We start from the raw sequence: 21259 nt of genomic DNA on the forward strand, positions 1-21259 counted from the left end.
CCACGGCAGGAACCAATCCCAGTCCGCTGTGTTTCTCTATTAAAGAAAGTGAATTTCCTGAAAACTTTGAACTCCCATTTAATTCCTTTTTGTCTTTGTGCTGCCACAATGAAAACACTCTGGGGTTGTTCTTTCTGCTGACTCTCCACAGGCAGGAAATGATGAATGTGATTTATTTCGTGACGCCTCTTTAATGGACCTTCATTATCCCCTACAGGACATTTAGTTTGCCTCGTGTTGGCACGTCCTGGCAAACGGCATCAGAGCAAAGTTGAGTCGAGAGACAGTGGAGAAGACAGAGAAAGTAATTGTTTCAGTTGAGGCAATCAGAGAATTAATCTTTCGATAAACTCGTGGAGTGTTTCTGCGGCGACAACATCATCGCAGACACCGCTCTCAAACGTGTGTGAAAATGCGGGACCACATGTAATCCTCACCTTGTTGATTTTCCTGGCATGTATCCAGCCATGACCCGTGTGCTTTTTCTGTGCTATTTATAGATCTCCCATTGTCTTGTGTGACACTTGTATATATAGTATTCCTGTAAAACAATCCCTGGGGGGAATTTCCCACGGCAACATATTGGACCATCACCAATCACAGCTGACACAGGCTCAGCGCTGGCACTGTTTCTGCCTTCATCATAGCAAATGAATCATCATAATTAGCAACTGCATATGTTAAGAGTCTAAGTAGTATTATTTATGAATTCTGTCCACAGGCTTCTGGGTTATTAACGTACAGACCGCATCCGTCCGTTTGATTATGTTTTACCATAAAAAAGGCTCATAAACCTGTAATTTACAGATATGGACTTCAGGAATAAATTTTCGCTCTTTAAGGGGCAGCAAGACTAATATGTGTGTTGAATTATGCTCGCTTACTTATTGATGGTCCAATCTTTACACCGAGAGTCAGACCTTTAAGGTTGAGCGCTAATAAATACTGAAGAATGTCAGTGCAATTTTTTTTTTCTGTGACAAATTTTAAATAATAAGCCACTGTAAGAAAAGAGTGTGAGTCAAAAAGTTTCAAGATTGTGCAGATGGCTTTGTTTCATTGTTAGCATTTGCTATAAAATTTAGATTTAATTACAATAATCAAGAGCGGTGTTGTTTTTTTTTAATTATTCCACATTGTCAACTGCCTAAAGAGGACGATGATGTGTTCCACAGCCTTGGAGCTCCATCTCCAAAAGATTGTTCCATCATATTTCAAAACGTGTCTTTAGGTTGTCTATCAGTCTATGACCTAATGAGATGAGATAAGATTCCACAAGGTCAGAAACAATCTGGAACTGACTGTAAAAGGTAATTACTGTGTTTTCCAAAGTGTTATTAGCCAAGATCTGGGAATATGTTGGTACTTTTTATAGTCGGTAATGGAAATATAAATTTTATTTTTGTTTTTTATAGTCGGTAATGGAAATATAAAGGGACGCAATGAGTGGCAATCAAAAATAAAATGACAGAATCTAGTTAGCGCTGTTTTAAATTGCCTTTTAGGTAAAATATTTTATTAAAAAAATCCTTGAGTGATTGGGTGCTAGATCTTCAGGTTTTTCCATTAGCTGCTATTGACTGATGGCTTAATAAAGATAACCCCCCTGAAATGTTACTTTCATCCTTGTGCTTTTGTAAGGCTGTGTTATGTGTAATTTAATCCATAACGAGATGATGTATTATTGACAGATGATGACATTTACCAGCACCAGGATTTATAACATCAAAAATGACACAATGTTGCTCTTCTTATCTGCAGGAGGTCTTTTAGTCTTTTTAGGGCTAAGAAGGGCTAAGAAGTAACAACCTCCTCCATGCAGAATGCAGATTGCAAATATTTCATTCTTATGTGAAGCTCCAACAAATGGATCAATTCCCTTTGAGGTTATTGAGCTAATATACAGTAGCTTACATTAGCTTTGTCCTTTACCTTTCTGTCTTTTTCATTATCTAACACTTTCTCAGAAGTGCTCTAGAGCCCCCTAGGGGAGATATGCCTCACACTTAAAAAACAAACAAAACAAACCGCAGCCACATGTCTTCATCCCTGCATTTCCTAACATTCAGGACAACATCTGAATGCTGCTCATACATCAACCTCAGTCATCCCCAGTGAAGCCCACCCAGGCTCAGTGAAGCTCCAGTCTCGTTGGACAACCTGTTACCAACACATCTGGCCTCAGTAACATCCTGTCTAGTCAATCACACGTCTGTCTCAGATACTGCATCTAAAACGACACGCGGCCCAGCATTAGTGCTCAGCAGTGATTTATGCTGATATACAGCGCTATTGATTCTGCAGTAAGGGATATCTAATGTGATGTCAGTGGCCAAACTGGTAACCTTGGTATGGAGAGGGAGGCTTCAGTGAGAAGCACGCACGGCTGAAACGTTCTTTCCTAAACACATTATTTCACTTTGTCCCTCTAAGTCTGCAGTTTACCTCGTCATCTTTGTGCAGAACGGTCCCAGTGGGTGGGAGAGCTGAGCGTTAGAGCAGAGCAGGAGGGTGTGTGTTCTGCACGCTCAAGCAACAATTAGATTCTTAATTATCTACATTTCAATAGCTTCCCTGAACCATTGACATCAACCGACACCTGCGTCCAGAGACCGTCGGTGTTTATACGATAGCGTTTGCGTTTACTCTTCACAGATCCCGCTCAGCTCAGACAGAAAAGCACAATGTGGAAATGAAGTTCAAAGACGGAACTGTAGTTATCAACGTGCTGCAAAAAAGCTTTGTTCTGTGTGTGCACGAGAAACAAAGACACAAGCTTTAAATACTTTGTTATAACTTCAGCTGCCGTGGCACCGTGACTTTCTCCTTTGCTTTAAGCTCTTTTATTTCTTTTATTCTTCCTCTGTATGCCTCTGTGCACGGTGCACGACTGCAATTATAAATGGTGTAAAATCGTTACCTTTGTGGTCTGTCATTTTTCTTTCTTACTTTAGACAAGCCTGGCCTGTCCTGTTGTTTTTTTAAAATAGATTTCTTTTTTTTTCTTCTTTTTTTTACATTTTTTAAGCACAGAGTTATATGCCGCAACCACTTGTCACATAGTCTGACTTTCAAACCCTTGCAACATCTAAGAATTCCATTAAAAGACGCCCAAGTGTTGCTGTGTTCCCCAGCATTGTGCCGCTTTTTGTGAAACCCTCACTTCATCTCTTCATCTGGTCTCGGTAATCATCATCGAGCTGATATTTATGAAAGAGAGCCTTTGAAGCACAGCGGCCCCAGCCCTGGCAGGCTGCAGTGAGACACTCACCCCTCGATGAGCCGCTCTTATCACGACCCTTTTTGAAATAAGTTACACTTGTTGCGATGGCCAAACTGCAGCTCCCCAGGATATCAGATAATTAAGTAACCACTCTGACATTTCAACCCTTAATCAAAGGCTCTTATTTTGAAGTAATGTCTGACATGCAATAATAATAATAATCCCCACAGCAGATTCAACGAGAATAGCTGCGTCAGGTCTTAAAGTGAGGAAGATGTCAAGCCTTTTAAATTCAAATTCATTAAGGTGATAGAAAAGGAAATGAGAATGATGAGGTTTAATTTAACATCATTCACTTTTTCAGTTTTCTTCATCCCTTGACGCCACAGCAACAATTCCCACGGTGATTTGGTGTAGTTGTGAAGGCACACAGCTTAACTGATACAACCTTATCCATTTAAGAGTTTGGAGAATAGAACCAAGGCGCTGCTGTGAAACAGAAATCTTCATCAGAATGAAAGGAATAAAATGTTTGATTTCCTGAGTGTTTCTCTTGGGAAATACAATAATGGAGCAGGGAAATGTGGCGGTTGATGTAAATGGATTTTGTTTTTTTGATCCGCTGAAATTGTTATTTGTCTGGCTTCATAAGTGTGGCATTGTGACTGAATGGAAGTTACATAAACAGAAACTCTAAATTTAACTGTATTTTTTTTAATTGGGTAATCCCACCCGGCACATCTCTGCCCTCGTGGACATCTGTGAAGATTGGCCAGGGAGTTTGTGCGGAACATTTCTGATGCTGCTAATTGTGATTGTGCAACGTGATGGTGAGAGATTAGAGAGCACTCCTGCTACAGATATTCATAATCACATTCCCAGTGAGTCCTTCCCCTCCTTGCCTCCACTTCAGCCCTGTTCAATACTTCCTCCCCTGTGCACTGCATCTACAGCTCTCTTCACTCTCATCTACAATTACAGAGTCACAGAAAGCGGATGCTGAGCCACCGAGACGGAAGGAACATAAATTAGCCGCTAGCTCGGTCAACAGAGACATCTATCTGTTTGTTGGGTCTTTCCCGGGCTTTGTCTCTGTAAACACAGCCAGTAGATCTTACAGGAGAGAGTTTTTTTAAAGGGCACATTTTAACAACTTCTAAATCAGTGTTTCCGAATTTCTTATTTTATGAGAAAGACTTTGTACTCATTTTTTTTAACCTGGACCTGTTGAGGTGAACAAAACACTGATGTACTCACAGGAATGAAGAAAAGCAGACACGAAGATCTGGTGTCAAGGTCGATCTCCAGAATTCTACAAAAAACAACAAAGAAGAGTTAAGACTAAAATGGGGGAGATGGAGAGAATTAACTTAAATGAAATAATTGAAATGAATTGTTTTTTGTTTACTTAGCTGATTCTGATTCTGTGTACAATAGGTTCATGCTGGTTAATTTACCTAGTTCCTTTTTAGTAATTCACTCTTTAAAGAATACAAATGAATACAAATCTTATATACACATTTCTTTAGCCTGAAACTTGATTGATCATGGCATAGAATGTGTCATGTTAAATAGACCGTTTTATAACAGTGTTATAAAAATGCTGCCAGTTACTGCTTTCATGCCTTTTAGAATTCTTTGTAATGAAAACCTCTTGACTTTTATTTATGAAAGAAATCCAAGGACATCAAATATTCTTGACATTTTAAGAAACGACAGATATTTTTGCTGCAGTCATTACAGTTTTACACAACTTGTTCTACAGATCCCAAATCTAAGGTGCACTTGAATTGAAAACTCACCGTTTTATTTATTAAGGCCAATATACAATATGTTTGTATATTTAATGTATCAATCTAAAATAAAATACTCAGAGAAACTTTGAAAAGTACCTTAACTCTAAACAGGCAGTGTTTAATGTATGCACAAAAGGCAATTAGTTGGATGTTTCCCCCTAAAGTCTGCAGTCTTACCTTAATCTCTATTGAATGCATTGATTCTGTTTCTCTGCTGAATCCCAGCAGTCAGATTGTTGTTGTGTGGGTGTGTGGAAGGCGTATCACTGAAAACCTGCTCCAGTGTGTGACTGCTACACTGCATTGTGTTTTATTTTGAAAAGTCTGGTGACGTTTTATGTGGCAGCTGCTAGAAATTTGCTACCTAAAAGGATGGGTCACGGCTGCGTTGTCGCTGCACCTCGGCTGCGCTGTGGCACGGCGGCATCCAGCTCTTCTGTCTATATTACACCCGCTGCGTTACGACACAGAGCTTTGCACACCAGCTGAGTTTGCACAACATCACCAGATTCTGCGATAATTCCACCACGAGATCCAATAGTTTACTTTGCCTCTGTGGAAGAGCACTTGTATGTCAGACACCTCAGAGACAAATATACACAATTGTGTAGTTTTTCCATAACTTTCCATAACATGTCCCCTTTGATATTATATGTGGATTAGTGGAGATACCTCTAATTAACAATTAGCAGTTGCCACTGTGTTTTCTTGGTAGCCATGGCGATACCATTGAGGAGTGGGTCTCTAGAGAGTACTTATTTTTTTAGTTACAGCTCAGAGTATCAGATAAAAAGAATGCACTTATCCGTTATTATTTTTCAGAGTCGAATTAAAGCAACCTCCTGAAAAGCTCAGCATACCAAGGCTTTATAAAAGAGCAGAAGGTTTTCTGCAGGTACTTGTGTTTTCAAAATAATAGCCTTTGAAAACTACAGGGTGTGCTGAAGTAAAAAGCCCAAGTGGTGCTGAATTAGTCGTATCCAAGGAATGATGAAGTTGACCAGAAAATGATCACATTACCCCAAAGCGTTTTTCAACAAACTACAAAAAAAGCACTTCCATCACGGATAATAGTCGCAGGCTTTCAAAGATAAAATGAAACTCAATAGAACTGTAATGACACACAAACTGCTGAGGAGGAGTGGATCCAAATGCAGAAAACACAGAAGGAAGAGGTAAGTGCCGTTTATTTACAGTGCCCCCGTGAATGAATACAAAAATGTGAGACGTTGATCGTTGTTGAGTCCAGTGCTTCGTGACATCTAAAATCTTGAAACAAGACAACAATATTAACGTTTCTGCCAGAGTTCAAAAACTCAGTTCAAAAAAGCGTGCAAAGAACAAGAACTGGCCCCAAGTTACCCAGTAAAGATGTACGCCGGTGCGCGTCAAATACCAAGTTATAATTTTAATATTTGGTTTTATATAGTTATTATATATGTATATACGAGTGTGTGTTTATATTGTTGTTGCTAGGCATTTTTTGGTTGGCATATATTATTCAGTATATAAAAATATATATGTGTGCGATGCAAAAGAGTCAAAGGAGACGTGCAGAGGCGTATTTGCTCATTCGGTTTCATATGTCATGACCCGCACCATGTGTACTTTAGTCTTTCCTTCTCATAAATACTTGAGTCCGTGGTTTGCGTCTCACTCAGCAGTGGGGTAATGGCCCTCACACCTCAAAGCTGTGACAGAATTACCTGAAGATCAAAGTGAAGCCCAGAGTCGTGACAGTAATGGACTTTCAATTTACCTCCACCTAACGCTGTCGCACAGGGATGGATGTCACCTCACATCCATTAAAGGGGGGGTGGGTTTCACGTGGTCCGTCGTGCTTAGCCAACACCTGCGTGCACCTTCGCACTGACTATCACTGCTGTCAAATGGACACAAAAAATCATGGTAGAGTTCATGTAAATGTGAGGAACATGTAGGGGAGAAAGAAATCTCACTCTGAGTCATAAAAGACAGAGTGGTGACTTCACTATGGAACCATCAAACACTGAGACACGTTTCCTCTACCTCTGTCAAAGACAAATGCATTTCAAAGTTACAGGTCACTGTACACAGGTTTTTATCATAAAGTAAATAAGCCTCTCACTGACACTTCTCAAATACACTTAGAGTACTAGATGACTCCCAAGCTCCTATTATGCATGTGTCTATGTACAGCTGTGGGTATTTCTGTATATTTGTATGTAGCATGTCTTTCATTATGTATTTTTTTAATTTTTGCAAATTTTGAAACAAATGAAAATTACTGCTGTTTCAATATTAAATTAAATGTGCTGTTATATATCCAACCACAAATATTGTATGTATTTGAACTTTTAATCTCAGAAGCAGTCTCTCTCCAGCAGGGATGCAGGTGAAAAGTGACGTGACATTGTAAGACACCATAGTTTCTTCAGCCTCCGGTTTGGTGGTGAAATCCATTGAGTTTTTATTATGATGTGGGGCTTAAAATATAGAGCTCGGTCAATAACCCGTTCCTTCTCCAGCTTCTGTTGGCATTTGACCACTTTTAATTTGTAACTATTAGTGGGGTCTCGCCTGAGGAACTTGTAAGTTGTTGTGTCACTGAGGAGGCTGCTCACTTTCGAGTCGTAGTCAGCGATGTTGAGGTTTACTGTGCATCTCCCTTTGTCTGCTGGTAAGATTGTGATGTTGGGATCTTTGTGCAGTGTGTTTAGTGCCTCTCTCTCCTGGTTGGAGATGTTGGATGGAGGTAATTTGGCACTAAAGAGTGCTGCTGATACTTTAAGTCTGAGCTGCTCAGTATCTGGCAATCTGTTCCTCTTGATGGCCAACTCCGCGGCTGTTGTGAGATCTGTGGTTGGCAGCTCCTTTTGGGGTTATTGCAAAGTTTAGTCTTTTGGCTAGGACTTTCAACTCAGCTGGAGTGAGCTCTCGGTCTGAAAGATATTTAACCCATTTGTCTTGGGTGTCCAGTTCGGTTGTATTGTCTTGTCGTTGCCGTCCACGTTTGTACTCTGTTGTGGTGAGAACTGTAGAACCGGGACTCGAGGTTTTGATATTTCCTTTGCTGCCGCTCTTTGCCTTTGTTGAGCTGTGCCAGTTGTGCCATTTTGGTGTGTCTGGAAACCGCTTCCAAAACATGCCCGGGAAGGACTGCCGCCAGTCCTTTCTCTGTGGCGTCCATTTTTGATCGTAGGACATCAATCGTGAAATGAACCTGCCTCACTCTCTCATTGAGGAGTTGGCTTTGTGCCCTCTTGAAGATGCCTTCCGCTTTCTGGCCTTTCACAGTGGAAGAGAGCCATAAGCTTTTAGGAAAGTTCCTAGTCTGCCTGCATCTCAGGTTGAACCGTAGGTGGTTCCTGTAATCCCCCATTTTTCTCGCCTACCTTTCATGCTCCCTCACCTTGGGAGTGAGAGTGTCCCCCCAAAATGAGTATGAATAATGATATTCTCAGTCATTCAGGTCATCATAAAAATCTCAAAAGCAGTTTTAAAAGTAGACAACTGGACTCACCTCAAGTAAATTGTGTAAAGTAAATGTTTCACCTTGTTTTGTGTGTAGTTGCCTACATGATCTTGATGACAGAGAATATTCACAAGTATATTTGGCTTCTACTCTTAAAGATGAGTTTAAGTGTCTATTTCGGAGTATTTAACCACTGGATCTATATATTTATATATTTAGGAGAAGCTTCGCCTGATGTCACTATAGTATGAAGTGACTACATCACCAGGTTCATGCACAAACTCACTAAACATCTGGAAATGTCTGTTTCTGAAAGTAAAATCCTCACAAAGTTCATCTTTGAAGAAGGAAAATTACTGTTGTTGTTTTCTTTTCATCGACACAGGTTGAATTAAATCCAACGTGAAGCCTGAAGAAGAAGAGGTGACGAGGGGAGAAGGAAATGAAACGGATTCATATCTGAGTAGATTTAAATTCACTCTCCCGTCGGTCCCACTGGCAGATGGTGCCAAACGGCTTGAACTTTAATCCTGATAAGATATCCTGATGTTCACTGCACAGGCAGGATTTTTGTCTTAATGGCTGCTGAGTGTCCCCCTCTGATTTTTTTTTTTTTTTTTTTTTTTGACAAAAAAAAAGACATCATACAGTACAATTTTGTTGGATTTGAAAGATGAAAAATCAAATAAGGGTAGAATCAAATCAGTTTCTGGTGTCTAACTCAATCTGTTAGTGTGCCTGTTTAAACATGGTGGTTTCCATTGGTTTGACAGTGGTTTTAATTTTTTGAAGTGACTTAGACACTGATTACTGTGTGGGTTAATCAGGTTTTGGTAAAACTAAATAAAAACAGACCTATAAAGTACGAGTACGACTTGCAATGATTAATTCAACCGTAGTGTGTAGCGCACTTTTATTTTAAATGTAAGAAAACTCAACTCCTGTACTGCACTTGACCAATACATTAATAATATTAAAGTATACATTTTGACAGCCCTAAAATAAACAGTTAATATATTTTTCCCATTTTACATGAAGTTGTTTTAAAAATCTTGGAAATACAATTTGGTACATTTTGTCAGTACTTCATGTGTTATCACAGGAGGGCATATCAGGAATAAACAGACCCGAGGGATGAAGTCACGACACACGTTACTTTTTTAGTGTATGTTGTTGCATGGATACAACTGACATAACTGACAAAAAAAAAAAAAAACATTAATGAACAAAATAGAAAAACAAGGTAATTCGCTGATAAAAACTCACTGTAGTTTCCCTTTGATCAAACTCACTTCTACTCCAGTTGTTTTTATGTTCTATTTTATCAATGCCAGAGTATTTGCTGGATTACATCACTGGATATTCTTGGAGTAGTTGCGCACACACATCATCATCCACTAACTACTGCAGTGGTCTTTGTTCTCTACTCATTAGAGAGTCCACAAAAACAAACAGTATTCTCCCATATTATCAGTCCAGACTGAAACAGAAGATTATGGATTACTCGATCCCTAATATGGCCACAGCCATCGATGCCTGCCGAGATTTGCTCCAGCTGAGGCGGCACACCTGGGTCAAGAGACACAGGCACATTATTTATGATTGCAGCAGCTTAACACCACAGGGCACCGCTTAGGGGTGAGTTTAACCCTCTTGTTAATGGGGCTCTCTGCTAGGAGGCTAAATATACCGGTAAGAAGTCAGTTGCACGCTGGGAGCTGAGATTGTCAAAGAGACAGTCAGAGGCTGCTTACAGTGCGAGATAAGCTTCAGCACCTTGCTACCGTTCTGTAGTAATGGGTGGTACTGGCTGACCAGTCCTTGGAACAGAAAAGGTCAGGGACCACTGGTATAGATGTAACTATGTACTCCATAACAGAAACTAATACATGTTTCTGCAATTGATTATTATTTATTTAAGGAATATAAAAACATATTTGTCAGGTTAAGAAACTCTGCTGCATGGACTTTACTAAATGCTTTACCAAGCTACCGTGGGCCACCGGTGTGAGGGCTGTCTGTGTTTTCCTTTCCTGTCTTGTCTGCTGGGTGGCGTTAGTGTGATCACACTCACCTGTATCTCTGTGGTTAGTCTCACTCATGTCACCTGGTGCCCTGGGTATATATACCTCCCTCCCTCACTCTGTGTGTGATCATTGTTCTGTAGCTGTTGTAAGGAGTCTGTTCAGGCCATGCGCTGCCTGTGTTTGGTGTATTATTCCAAAGAGACATTGTTGTTGCTCATCCACGCTGTTGGAAGAACCTGCCCACAATCAATGCTACATTTCTGTGTGTTGTTGTTGTTGCTCACCTGTAAGTAAATCACCTGCTGCACCTGAAGAGAGTCTCCCTAGGAACACCCAGGCCTTGAGTTTGACACATGTGGGTTAGGCTGATGGGACACCATAAACTGAACTTAGGTGTGAATATTAGTGTGAATGAAGGAGAACAAGGCATTCTTTGATGGAAAAAATGTCAAGGAGTTTGTTGAGTCAAAGACATTCCTACACAAAAAAACAAAATGTAGCAGTAAAGACACAAGAACACAGTTGTGTTCTACTCTGTTTTTCATCTGATATGTTGTTTTTCTACCTCTGCCTGAGTTCATGCGTCTGGTGAGCCAATTACTTACCAAAAATATTTGATGTGTCACTGTGTTTAATCTAATGAGACATAACGTCTCATTAACGTAACTGAATCGGTCAGTTTGGGTGTTTCTGGGGGTTTTGGGAGGAGTTAGGCAGTGTCTAATCATGAAAAAGGGCATTTTCTAATAAAATGTTGGTTTGGAATCTACTGCAAGACATGTTTCACAATGACACATGTCTGTGAATTCCACAAACGGCTGACATTCTCATCTGGTGACTTATCAGTGTTTACTCTGAACTCTGAGTAAACACTGATAACACCAGCTGAAGGACAACCGCACAAATGAGTTTGACTTTCATTTTTTTTTCACATTAATAGCTTACCAGGTTTCACGACTAGTGTGATGCAGTGGTAGAACCCTCATCTTCCACCTGGTGGACCTGAGATCCATACCATCTAGACCTCAAATCCAGGTCTAGTTTTGTTGGGAAAAAATCCAGTGTAAAAACTGTGGTAAGCCTTGGTGAAAGGACGATGTCAGAGTGATTCTTCTTCTTCTTATCATTTTCTCGTATTTTTGTCTTTAAAACTTTTCAAGGACTTTGATGATGCAGACATCCCAACAATGGATCTGCTGGAGATCACTTCATGTTAAAAAAGAGTTTTTCCCCCCTGCTGTCATCAAAGTGTTCACTCAGTCTGTGATCTTTGGAAACATTTTTAAAAGGCATTCTGCTCAATTTTTGTTTCAATCAATTTGTCTCTACAAGAAACCCCAGAACCTAGCTGTATTTACTGGTTATCGTACATAAGCAGACTCCCACATTTAACCCATTCTTGGGGGGCAACAGGCCTTTTCAGAAGAGCAAAGGGTTTTTGGTGATCTTTGAACACCCCACCACACCACCTGGGTTTTCAAACCAGAGATTATGTAATAACAATTAACCGTATACAGACGAGCTGCTCTGAGTGACATGCAAAATTAATTTGGCTGCACAACCTGGGGCGCTGTGCTGGCTGAAAGCAAAGAACCAGGAAGCAGCGTCAGTGTTGGCCATTGAGGACAGAGTGACGAGAGACATGCTTGCACAGAAATGTAATCCGCCTGCATTCACTCACAATACGCAGAGAAGCAGGATGACTGATGTGTTTCTTATTCAATTCTGAGGTTTTCAAGGACACAAATTGTATGTATTGTGTTAATGAATATATGAATGTGAGTCGCTGAATTAAAAATTGGTTAATAATAAATAAGTCTTCCTCACAGAAGACTCTTCTCACCATCTGATACTGTGGCTGCCTTTTAAACTCAAGTGTATAAATGACAACCACAGCAGAGAAATCTGAGCTGGAGGTGAAGAAGATGAAGATGTTGAGATCTTCACTGACTGTGACCAGGATGGACAGGATCAGACGAGATCAGATCAGAAATGAGGCGGAGATGTTGGACAGAGGATGTTGGAGACGGAGCTGCCGGGGGGGCGGGGGGGGGACAAAGGAAGACCTCAGAGAAGATTTATGGATGTAGTTACAGCAGGGATGGAGACGGTTGGTGTTAAAGGAGGCAGGAGTTGGTGTGAGATGGAGGCAGATAATTCTGTCGCCTTGGAATCTCCCACAGAAATTTACACTTCCACTGTTTGCATGGGTGCAAACGTTTATTTATGACTTGCCTTTAATCACAAGAAAGAGTTCTGACGTTCCCAAAGTTCTTCACGATTTCTGAAGTGAGGGAGAGAAGCTCGACTTTCACCTCTGAGGTAAACAAACCCTGTAACCTGGTACGACTTCGCCATTCCCTCACCTTCATCAACTTGATGTGTATTCCTCTGTCATCATTTAGGAATTATCATCTGTTGGTTTTAATTGTGTTTTTCTCACATATGTCCCATTTACATAGAGCAGAGCTGCAATATCTTCGAGATAGGATTAGAAGAACCGTTCTTCCCAACAAACAGGTTATTCAGCTCAAAATCCCATCATCAACTCCCAGCATGTGTTCGTGGGGGCTTCAACCTCTGGTCAGCGGCCCGGCATGTGTCAGAGAAGACTGACTGAGCTCAGGACAGTCAGTCTACGACTGACAGGCTGACAGTCACAACAGTCAAATGGATTGTTCAGGACTGATTAATATTGTTTAGGACAACAACTGGACTGGAGTTCAGAAAGAAACTCTCCACACATTCTATGATTAATCATGATTAATCCACAGCCAATAAACAGACAAAACAACAGCTTCACAGTCAGAGTACATTGAGAAAACAAACACATCACGACCAGAGAATAATGACTGAATCCAAATTCTTTCTTTTGAAGATTAAATCCGGTTTCCTCCTCTGCCTCCAGAGTCGGGCAATAATGGTTTCAGGCAGCATCCTGTGAACAAGTAGATCAGTGCAGCTCCAGTTTCCATGCATCCCATTTGGATTTAACAAGGTGTTGCTGTCGTTGTAAATGAGAGAAGCAGAAGCCGACAGTTCTCGACTCGGTCTGCAGGGGAATGAGTGATAATCAGGGAGAACTGCTGCAAATAAAATCATCCCAGAACAGAGAGCTCACTCTGTTTGTGCATATTCATTTTGGGAGGATCCAGTCAATGCTGTGATCTGTCATTTAATTTCCTGAAGCACTGTCTGTTTGGCACCTCTGTCAGAAATGACATGTAACACTGACAATTTAATTCACAGTTGGCAGTAGTGTTAAAAATCAAATAAAAGCAGTCACAACAGTCACATTTAAAGAGAAGACCCTTTTTTTGTCTATTTTAACTGACTTTAACCCATGTCTCATGGAAATGCATGGTTTATGACACTTAAAATCCTGGGTCCACATTACCACAAATCTCCTTCTTTTTAAGAACTCAATTTCTTTTACCAGAACCACTTCACTTATTCACACTGCTTTACTGTTAAGACCGGTAGATGTGGCTCATAATTTAGTACTAATAGACACGCAAGGGAAATTGTACATTTGACACATTTGAGATGGGATCCTGAACCTATTGCAAGAGGGTGCTGGTTCAAATCCAGGGAAAACTCCTTTGACTAACTGTTTCCGGTTGAAGTCCAGAGTGAACTAGGGCTAACCTGGATAGCTTGAGACACTGTCCAATACCAAACTACTAACAAATCACCAGCAAACAAACAAGATTTGAGGTTGTATTTAAAAAAACAAACAAAAATAAATAAATAAAACAGTCACTGGAAGTCTAGTCGAGTGACATTCAGGCAGGTTTCCAGCAGCAGGTGAGTCCAGCATCTTATGTTCAGAGCATCAGTAGGTTAGCAGTCAATCTCATGCACACTTTATATAACACACATTAACCAAAGACAAGAAGAGAGAGAAAAAAACGGTAGCAGTGAAACAGGCAGGATGACCCCGGGGTCAAATTCATCTCCTCACTCAATTAAAGGAACTGATTGTATCTGTGTTAATTACTGGTGTTTATCTTTCAAAAATGGACCAAAATATACAGAGAAAAAGAATGTCCAACTTTCATGAAATAAAACTTTGACACATTAACAACCGCGCTGTGAGCACAGAAGATAAACAGAGTGAAGACTAAGCTCATTTCAACAGCACACTGAATATTTCCCACATCTCACTTGAATCTACTTTTTAATCCCCACTGAAAATGGAGATGGTGTTGCAGCCACTGCACTGACTGTTTTCAGGCCACTGTAATACTTTCATGAAGAACACTTTACCAAAACTCAATTCACACGGATAATTCCTATTCCAGGAGAAGTTGTACGATTTCCCAGTTGCCACAGCTCTGAGCCACAGACAGAGCTGTGAATCCAGTGGAATCCTCCCGTCTCTTGTCCGCTCCATTGAGCAGCAACGCTTTTACGATGGGCGCACAGCCGTGCCGTGCAGCTATGTGTAAAGGTGTGGCCTTGCCCAGGTTTACTGCATTGACGTCAGCCTTGTGCGTTATCAAATGAAGAACACACGGTAAACTCACACTCATGCAGGCGACGTGTAAAGGTGTCCATCCCTCGCTCTCCTCACTAATGTTGGGGTCAGCTCTGGCTGCCAGAAGTTTTTCAACCACCTCTGGTTTGTTCTGGTAGCAGGCCAGATGGAGTGGTGTCCATCCGTTCTCACCTGCAGTGTTCACAGAACCACCTTGCTTCTCCAGCTGAGCCACGGTGCCTTCATGACCCCTCAGGGCAGCCAGGTGCATTGCGGTCCACCCTTGGAGAGTCCGAGACTCTGGGTCTGATCCCGCGGACAGCAGCTGTCTGCATATGCCTGTATGGCTCTTCAGGGCAGACAGGTGAAGTGCAGTGAGTCCCCTGCTGTCTGCACTGTTGGTACTCGCGCCGCTCTTCACCAACTGCCTCACCACTCTGAAATGGCCTTCCTCAGCTGACAAGTGAAGAGGAGTGCAGAGCGAGTGGTCGCTAACATTGGCATCTGCTCCCTGGGAGAGGAGCAACTTCACAATATTTAGATGTCCGTAAGAAGAAGCCAGGTGAAGTGCTGTCCTCCCCCGTGTTTCCTCCTGCTCCCCCAAAGCTTCCTGTGACAGCCGTGTAAGCAGCAGACGCACCGCTGATTCATGGCCGTTCTGGCAGGCCAGATGGAGTGGCGTCCAGCCGCTCTTTTCCCGGGCATCAGCCACAGCGCCGTTGTCCAGAAGGAGGCGCAGAGTCCTGTCATCTCCATTCTGAGCAGCAAAATGTATCGGTGTCCACTCGTCTTCGTCCCCCTGAGTGACCAAGGCACCGTGTTCCATTAGTAGGGAGACGATGTCATGGAGCCTAGGAGACAAACATTCAAAACTGTTCACTTTTGTTATCATTATTATTATTATTATTATTATTATTATTATTATTATTATTTCTCACAAAAAGGATGACTGGAATGTTCTAACCCTAACTCAGAAGAAAAAATCCCATAATACACTTTGTCATACTGCATATACAGTACATATGTGTATAAATGTCTGTTTGTGTGTAAATATATATGTACAGTATGCACACATATGAATAGACATATATATAGAAGTAATATGCATACCTATTTATCTATATCTTTGTCTATATAAATATATAGAACCATTTCCCCTAAATGTCACCCTAAAAATGACCTCACGACCTACTGCACACACAAATCTCCCCATGTCACACTCCATGTGTCATTTCTTACAGACCTGTGCAGAACAGCAATAATTAGAGGCGTGTAACCTCTGGCCGTCATGCAGTTGACGTCAGCACCCAGACTCAGGACGTGCTCCACACTCTGTATATCACCACTGGCCACGGTGAAGTGAAGGAGGCGCTTTTTCCCTGAGAACTCTTTGTACACGTGTTCCTTCCTCAGAGACTGTCTGAAACTACCAAAGTCCTTCCTGGACAAAAGGCCGAGGATGTTGTCCTTGGTCTGGTCAGCTGTGGAAAAAAAAAGAGACAACGCCAAATGGGACAATGAATTTAAAATTGAAGGAAAAAAAACCCTTTTTTAAATCAGATTTTCTTTATTTTACGTCAGCCTTCTGGTTTACTCTATGTGGATCCATTTGCTTGTTTGCACAATGAAACTTTCAGGGACCCATGCTGCTCAATCAATACCAGTTTCTTTAGTGAAAAGTTTTCCTTGTACATTAATGTCTGAAAAAGAAGAAGAATCGATGGGTTTGTTCAAAGAGGAACAGAGAGATGCTAACAACAACTCCAAAGATAAATACTTTGAGGAGCGGCATGATCACTCAAAGGGGAAAAAATAAGTCCTATTACTGGAGGTGGGCGGCGACTATTTATGGTCACGATAAAATTTAAAAGTATGTAGTGCAAATAACAGTTGAAAATATTTACCCTTCTGCATGGTATTGAATAGAAATAGAGAGAGAGAGAGAGAGAGAGCTGTCTGTTTACCTGAGAGACCGCTAGACATCTGAGGAAAAACAATCTGAAAAAGGAAATAGTCAAAGGAAAATCATCTTAATCAGTGATTAGCACATTTATTAATCAATAATGTGAGAAAAGGTCATGGATAGTAAAAGAGAACCAAGTCAAACATACTTTATGAATTGGTGGAACCAGCAAGGAGTAATCAGGTGCCAGATGCTTATCGACGATTTTGGGACAGTGGACTGGACCTGGGATCTTCAGGACCTCGTTCAAAGCCTCCGTCTTCATCACAGTCTCTGGAAACCACACAACAAACTACAGATCTGAACCTGCCCCTGTCCAATGAATCCAAATCCCGCATGTACAAGTCAGAACGCACAAAGTGGTCGTCAGAGGCCGATCACACTAGTGAATGAGGAGCAGCTGTGCATCAGGCACCGTTTTCAGTGGATGCAAGTTTAATTAGTGGTGGATTGTTATTAATGTAATGTGATTAATGGGGGCGGGGGACGGCAGGACAGGTACACACTGACATAACAGTAATGTGTTTGCAAGAGAATGACCTTCATATGTCAGTGGTTGTTCAAACAACTGAAGCACTTCACATCAGTGTCCTCATCCAGCAGCTGCTTTATTACAGTCACGCCCACAGTCAGACCCACGGTGTGTTTTTTTTGCTGAGTATTTATCCCAGGATTCATTCATCCATGCAGATGTGCTACATGTGTTCAATATCAACATCGTCCTTTGATCATGTCACATCTTTACAGAAGAGAACAGCTCTGCAGCCGTGTCGTTCACTAAGTCGTTCTGTTCGTAACGCCGTGAATGATGAAGGATGAATGATGAAAAATCCATACCTGCAAAGTGTGGCCTTTTCCTGTGATCCTGATCCCAGCACTGCTGCATGATGCCGATCAGAGGCCCGCACTCAGGGGGCTTCTCATCAGGCAACATCTCCATACTGGGTCTCTTCCCATGTGACACCTGCAGGATCACCGTAGTCACACTGCATCCTGGTTCAACACAGGAAAGGATCTGAACTTGTCATTTACTTCTTCACACTCTTCTACATTTTTGTTCCAGCCTGAAATACAGGCCGGGCCACGGCACATCTGAGAATGCAGTTCACATGTATCACGCCAAGTGACTGCAGCGAACAGACAAACTGACATCACTCAAGAGGTTGAACTATGACTTGATCTATTGCGGAAACTAGGCCAATAAATCTATTTAATGAGACAGGGATGTCATAAATTCCAAACCAACCTGGATATGGTTTCTGCTGTGTCAGAATTTCCCACATCACAATGGCAAAGCTGAAGATCGAAGCAGTGAGAAGAATGTCAGATTTCATTTTCAAACTCAAATTTCCTTGAAAGGGCAATAAAAACAGTGGGTCATTGCAATTTATGGAATATGACCTGTTTTTCAACAGCATAGAAAACAATATATAACCTGAAGGTCAAGGCTGCAGGTTAATAACAGTGAGTGGTGGCTACTGACCTGGAACAGAAGAAAAATCTGCAGTTGTCTTATGGTGCAATATTGAAAATGGCCTTGAAGTCACCTGTAAACATCCAAGGGTGTTCCAGGAGCATCAGAAGACTGGGTGAACAACTCTGGAGGAATGTAATTTATGTTTCCTCTGGCCGTCAAATGCTCCAGTAACGTCTTCTTGCTTGTGCCCTCCTCCCAGTGGATCAAACCAAAATCTGAAATCTTCATCAGGAAAGAGGATTTTATCAATACACAAATTCTACAGCTCAGAAACGTCGGGAGGTTAACTGACCCTGACGTGGAGATGATCATCCAACAGGATGTTGGACGTCTTGAGGTTGAGGTGGAGCAGTGGGGGCTTCATGGTGTGGAGGAAATTCATGCCCATGGATGTCTCGTAAATCATCTGGAACTTCTTTGGCCACATCAACGTGTGACTGGACAGAAGATTGTTCAGTGACCCTTGACTCATGTGCTCCATCACCACGGCAGACGCCTCGCTGCAAAGTCCGTACATGGATAAAATGTACTTGAATTTCACTTTGGAAATGACGGACGCCGCTTCTACTATTCTCCTGTGGCAGAAGGGAGAAAAAAGACTTTGGTCAATAACACTTGGACATACCAAAAAAAAAGAGAGAATTTTGTTCAGAGCCGTCTACCAAATGTGCCCAATTTCTTGTGAGTAACATCTGTCAGACGGTTCTGTTTTTGAGACTGCCTGCTGTTGCATGGTTGTAGACACCGACAGACTCAATAAACTCAATAAATGTCACTAATCCGCAAGGCTAGTGACGATGTGCGTGTGGAATTAGGCTCTCTGACGACAGCGTTGGAGAGAAGAATGGTGTCAAAGATCACGTCTCTCTTCGCCAGTGATTCACATCCACTCCTTGAGATGCTGCTTAGAAACAGGAGCGCCTTCAGCCAGGAAATAGTTTCCATTTCTTCATATTGCACCATATGGTCAACATGTTGCAATACTTGACTTTTTTTCTGGTCATACATACACTGGTCAACAATCTGATTTAACATCCAATATATTCATTTCATTTTAATTATTTATGTATATCATTTTGTTGTTTTACAGGGGATACTGCTACAACTCAAATCTCACTAGTATTACACAGTACTGTTTGTGTTTATATTTTACTGCATTATTCAAATTTAAAATGTGCAATACATTGCTCAAGCCTAATAAACCTACTAATTTCCCATTGACACCTAATGCTTTGATTATAATCATATTTTTTTTGTATTTAAAAAATTAGGTTTTTAACAAAATATTGATACACTGAAATCTCGCGATATTTTGTTTCAGGATACCGCATCGATATTCTACAGCACTGTATTAACTTTATTAATAATTAACATTCAAGTATTCCTGGCATCAGCATTGTGTGTTTACTATGTTGACAGTATTTCTTCAATTCAATTGTAAAAAAAACCCTCAATATAGCGTCGTGCCTATAGTATCACAGTATATCATGTTATATTGCATTACATACAGTATACACACCCATATTAATTATTCTCATTACCTGTAAATATTGGTTCCATACAAGGTTGTGTCGAAGCACTTGAGGACACATTTTTCCCGCCAGAGTTTGAGCTTGACCTGGTAAAGCTGACCAAATGTGCATTCGGCGAGTTTGATCCAGTTCACTTCAAAGTCACCCTTCTTGAAATCCCTGAACTCCCCAGGGCTCCTGTTGCAGGACTCCATGAGTACAGAGGCTTAAAACTGGCCACCAACAACACTGTGGCTCCAATCCTACATATAAACAGGACTCGTCCCTGGGATCGGCATTGATTACTGACAGCGCATGAAGGTAAAGCGAAAGTTGCAGCAATGCGGACATGGACTTCAGTGTGTGTTTCAGGCATGAGCAGTCGATGCACGCAGGGCTAGAGCTGACAGTGGGAGGATCTGACCCACTTGACTTGTTTACACAGAAATGTAGAGAAACTGGTTTTTTACTGCCGTGACTGATGACCTAGCTTCCACTCATGTCAGAGTATGCTGCTTTTCAACATTCTCAGAATTCAGAGTATGCTCAGAGTATCAGCTATGATCTCTGATATGAGAAATATGTTTGTCGTGATTTCCTTCTCGCTTTACAGAAAATAATGAACCAGATGCTTCCATGAAATTGTACTTTAACAAGGCAGTTAACCCCCTGGAGCTCCTGTGAAAAAGCAGTGTGGTCGGCATTATGGCACTGTTTGTGTGAGTGTGTGTGATAAAGGCCACAGACCATAACTGTCATTGTCACCCTCATGTGATGTCACAGCAGCGGACAGGATCTGATTGTTGATTTGAGATCAGCTGCCAGTAGCTGTGGCTGATACATTTCTCTATCTATCTATCTATCTATCCATCTATCCATCCATCCATCAATCCATCAATCTATCTATCAAAAAACAAATATTTGGGGACACTTTACCAACATCATTGCTCAGACTGTCTAATACCACAGTAGGCTCTCTTCTTACCATTGTCGTTCCACCCATTTGAATATCACTGCAAGTGGAACTGATTCCAAAAGCACAGTAACAGTACAACTTTTGACCCTCTTGTTGCCTAGTTTTATTTCTAGAACATACCCCGCAGGCACCTCACATTGGTGACCTTTCATCTAGGCGGTGTAGAGTCTGAGGGGACATGACCTCAGTAACATGCTGACCACAAGGAGGCACTCATTGCTACGACAGCACTCACCAAATGGACTACAATGTTGACACTAACAGCAACAACCACATGAAACCATGCATGTCCGCACACACCGCATTGATTGTAGCTCTGACGTCACCGGCCACAAAGACTGATCACACCGAC

General features: G+C 41.4%; 1 protein-coding gene across 1 annotated transcript; it reads right to left on the minus strand.

Moving 5' to 3' along the window:
• Nucleotides 1-14206: 14206 nt before the first annotated feature.
• On the minus strand, nucleotides 14207-20825 carry ankk1 (ankyrin repeat and kinase domain containing 1). The gene is made up of 9 exons (XM_025055096.1): nucleotides 19962-20825; nucleotides 18713-18995; nucleotides 18491-18642; nucleotides 18190-18239; nucleotides 17781-17936; nucleotides 17092-17216; nucleotides 16945-16978; nucleotides 16224-16461; nucleotides 14207-15831 (listed from the first exon to the last, which is right to left on the minus strand). The coding sequence occupies exons 1-9, from the start codon at nucleotides 20144-20146 to the stop codon at nucleotides 14796-14798; spliced, it is 2259 nt and encodes a 752-aa protein (XP_024910864.1). The 5' UTR covers nucleotides 20147-20825; the 3' UTR covers nucleotides 14207-14795.
• Between the last annotated feature and the right edge of the window lie 434 nt (nucleotides 20826-21259).

Source organism: Cynoglossus semilaevis, chromosome 4, assembly GCF_000523025.1.
Source record: "Cynoglossus semilaevis isolate Cse_v1.0 chromosome 4, Cse_v1.0, whole genome shotgun sequence".
In the NCBI taxonomy this organism is placed as follows: domain Eukaryota; kingdom Metazoa; phylum Chordata; class Actinopteri; order Pleuronectiformes; family Cynoglossidae; genus Cynoglossus; species Cynoglossus semilaevis.

Coding starts and splice junctions, on each gene's coding strand:
- ankk1 (XM_025055096.1), bottom strand. CDS start 20,146: ATGGAGTCCTGCAACAGGAGCCCTGGGGAGTTCAGGGATTTCAAGAAG. Junction 18,240..18,490: donor ACACCCTTGGATGTTTACAG/GTGACTTCAAGG, acceptor TTCGATCTTCAG/CTTTGCCATTGTGATGTGGG. Junction 15,832..16,223: donor ATTATTGCTGTTCTGCACAG/GTCTGTAAGAAA, acceptor TTTGTCTCCTAG/GCTCCATGACATCGTCTCCC.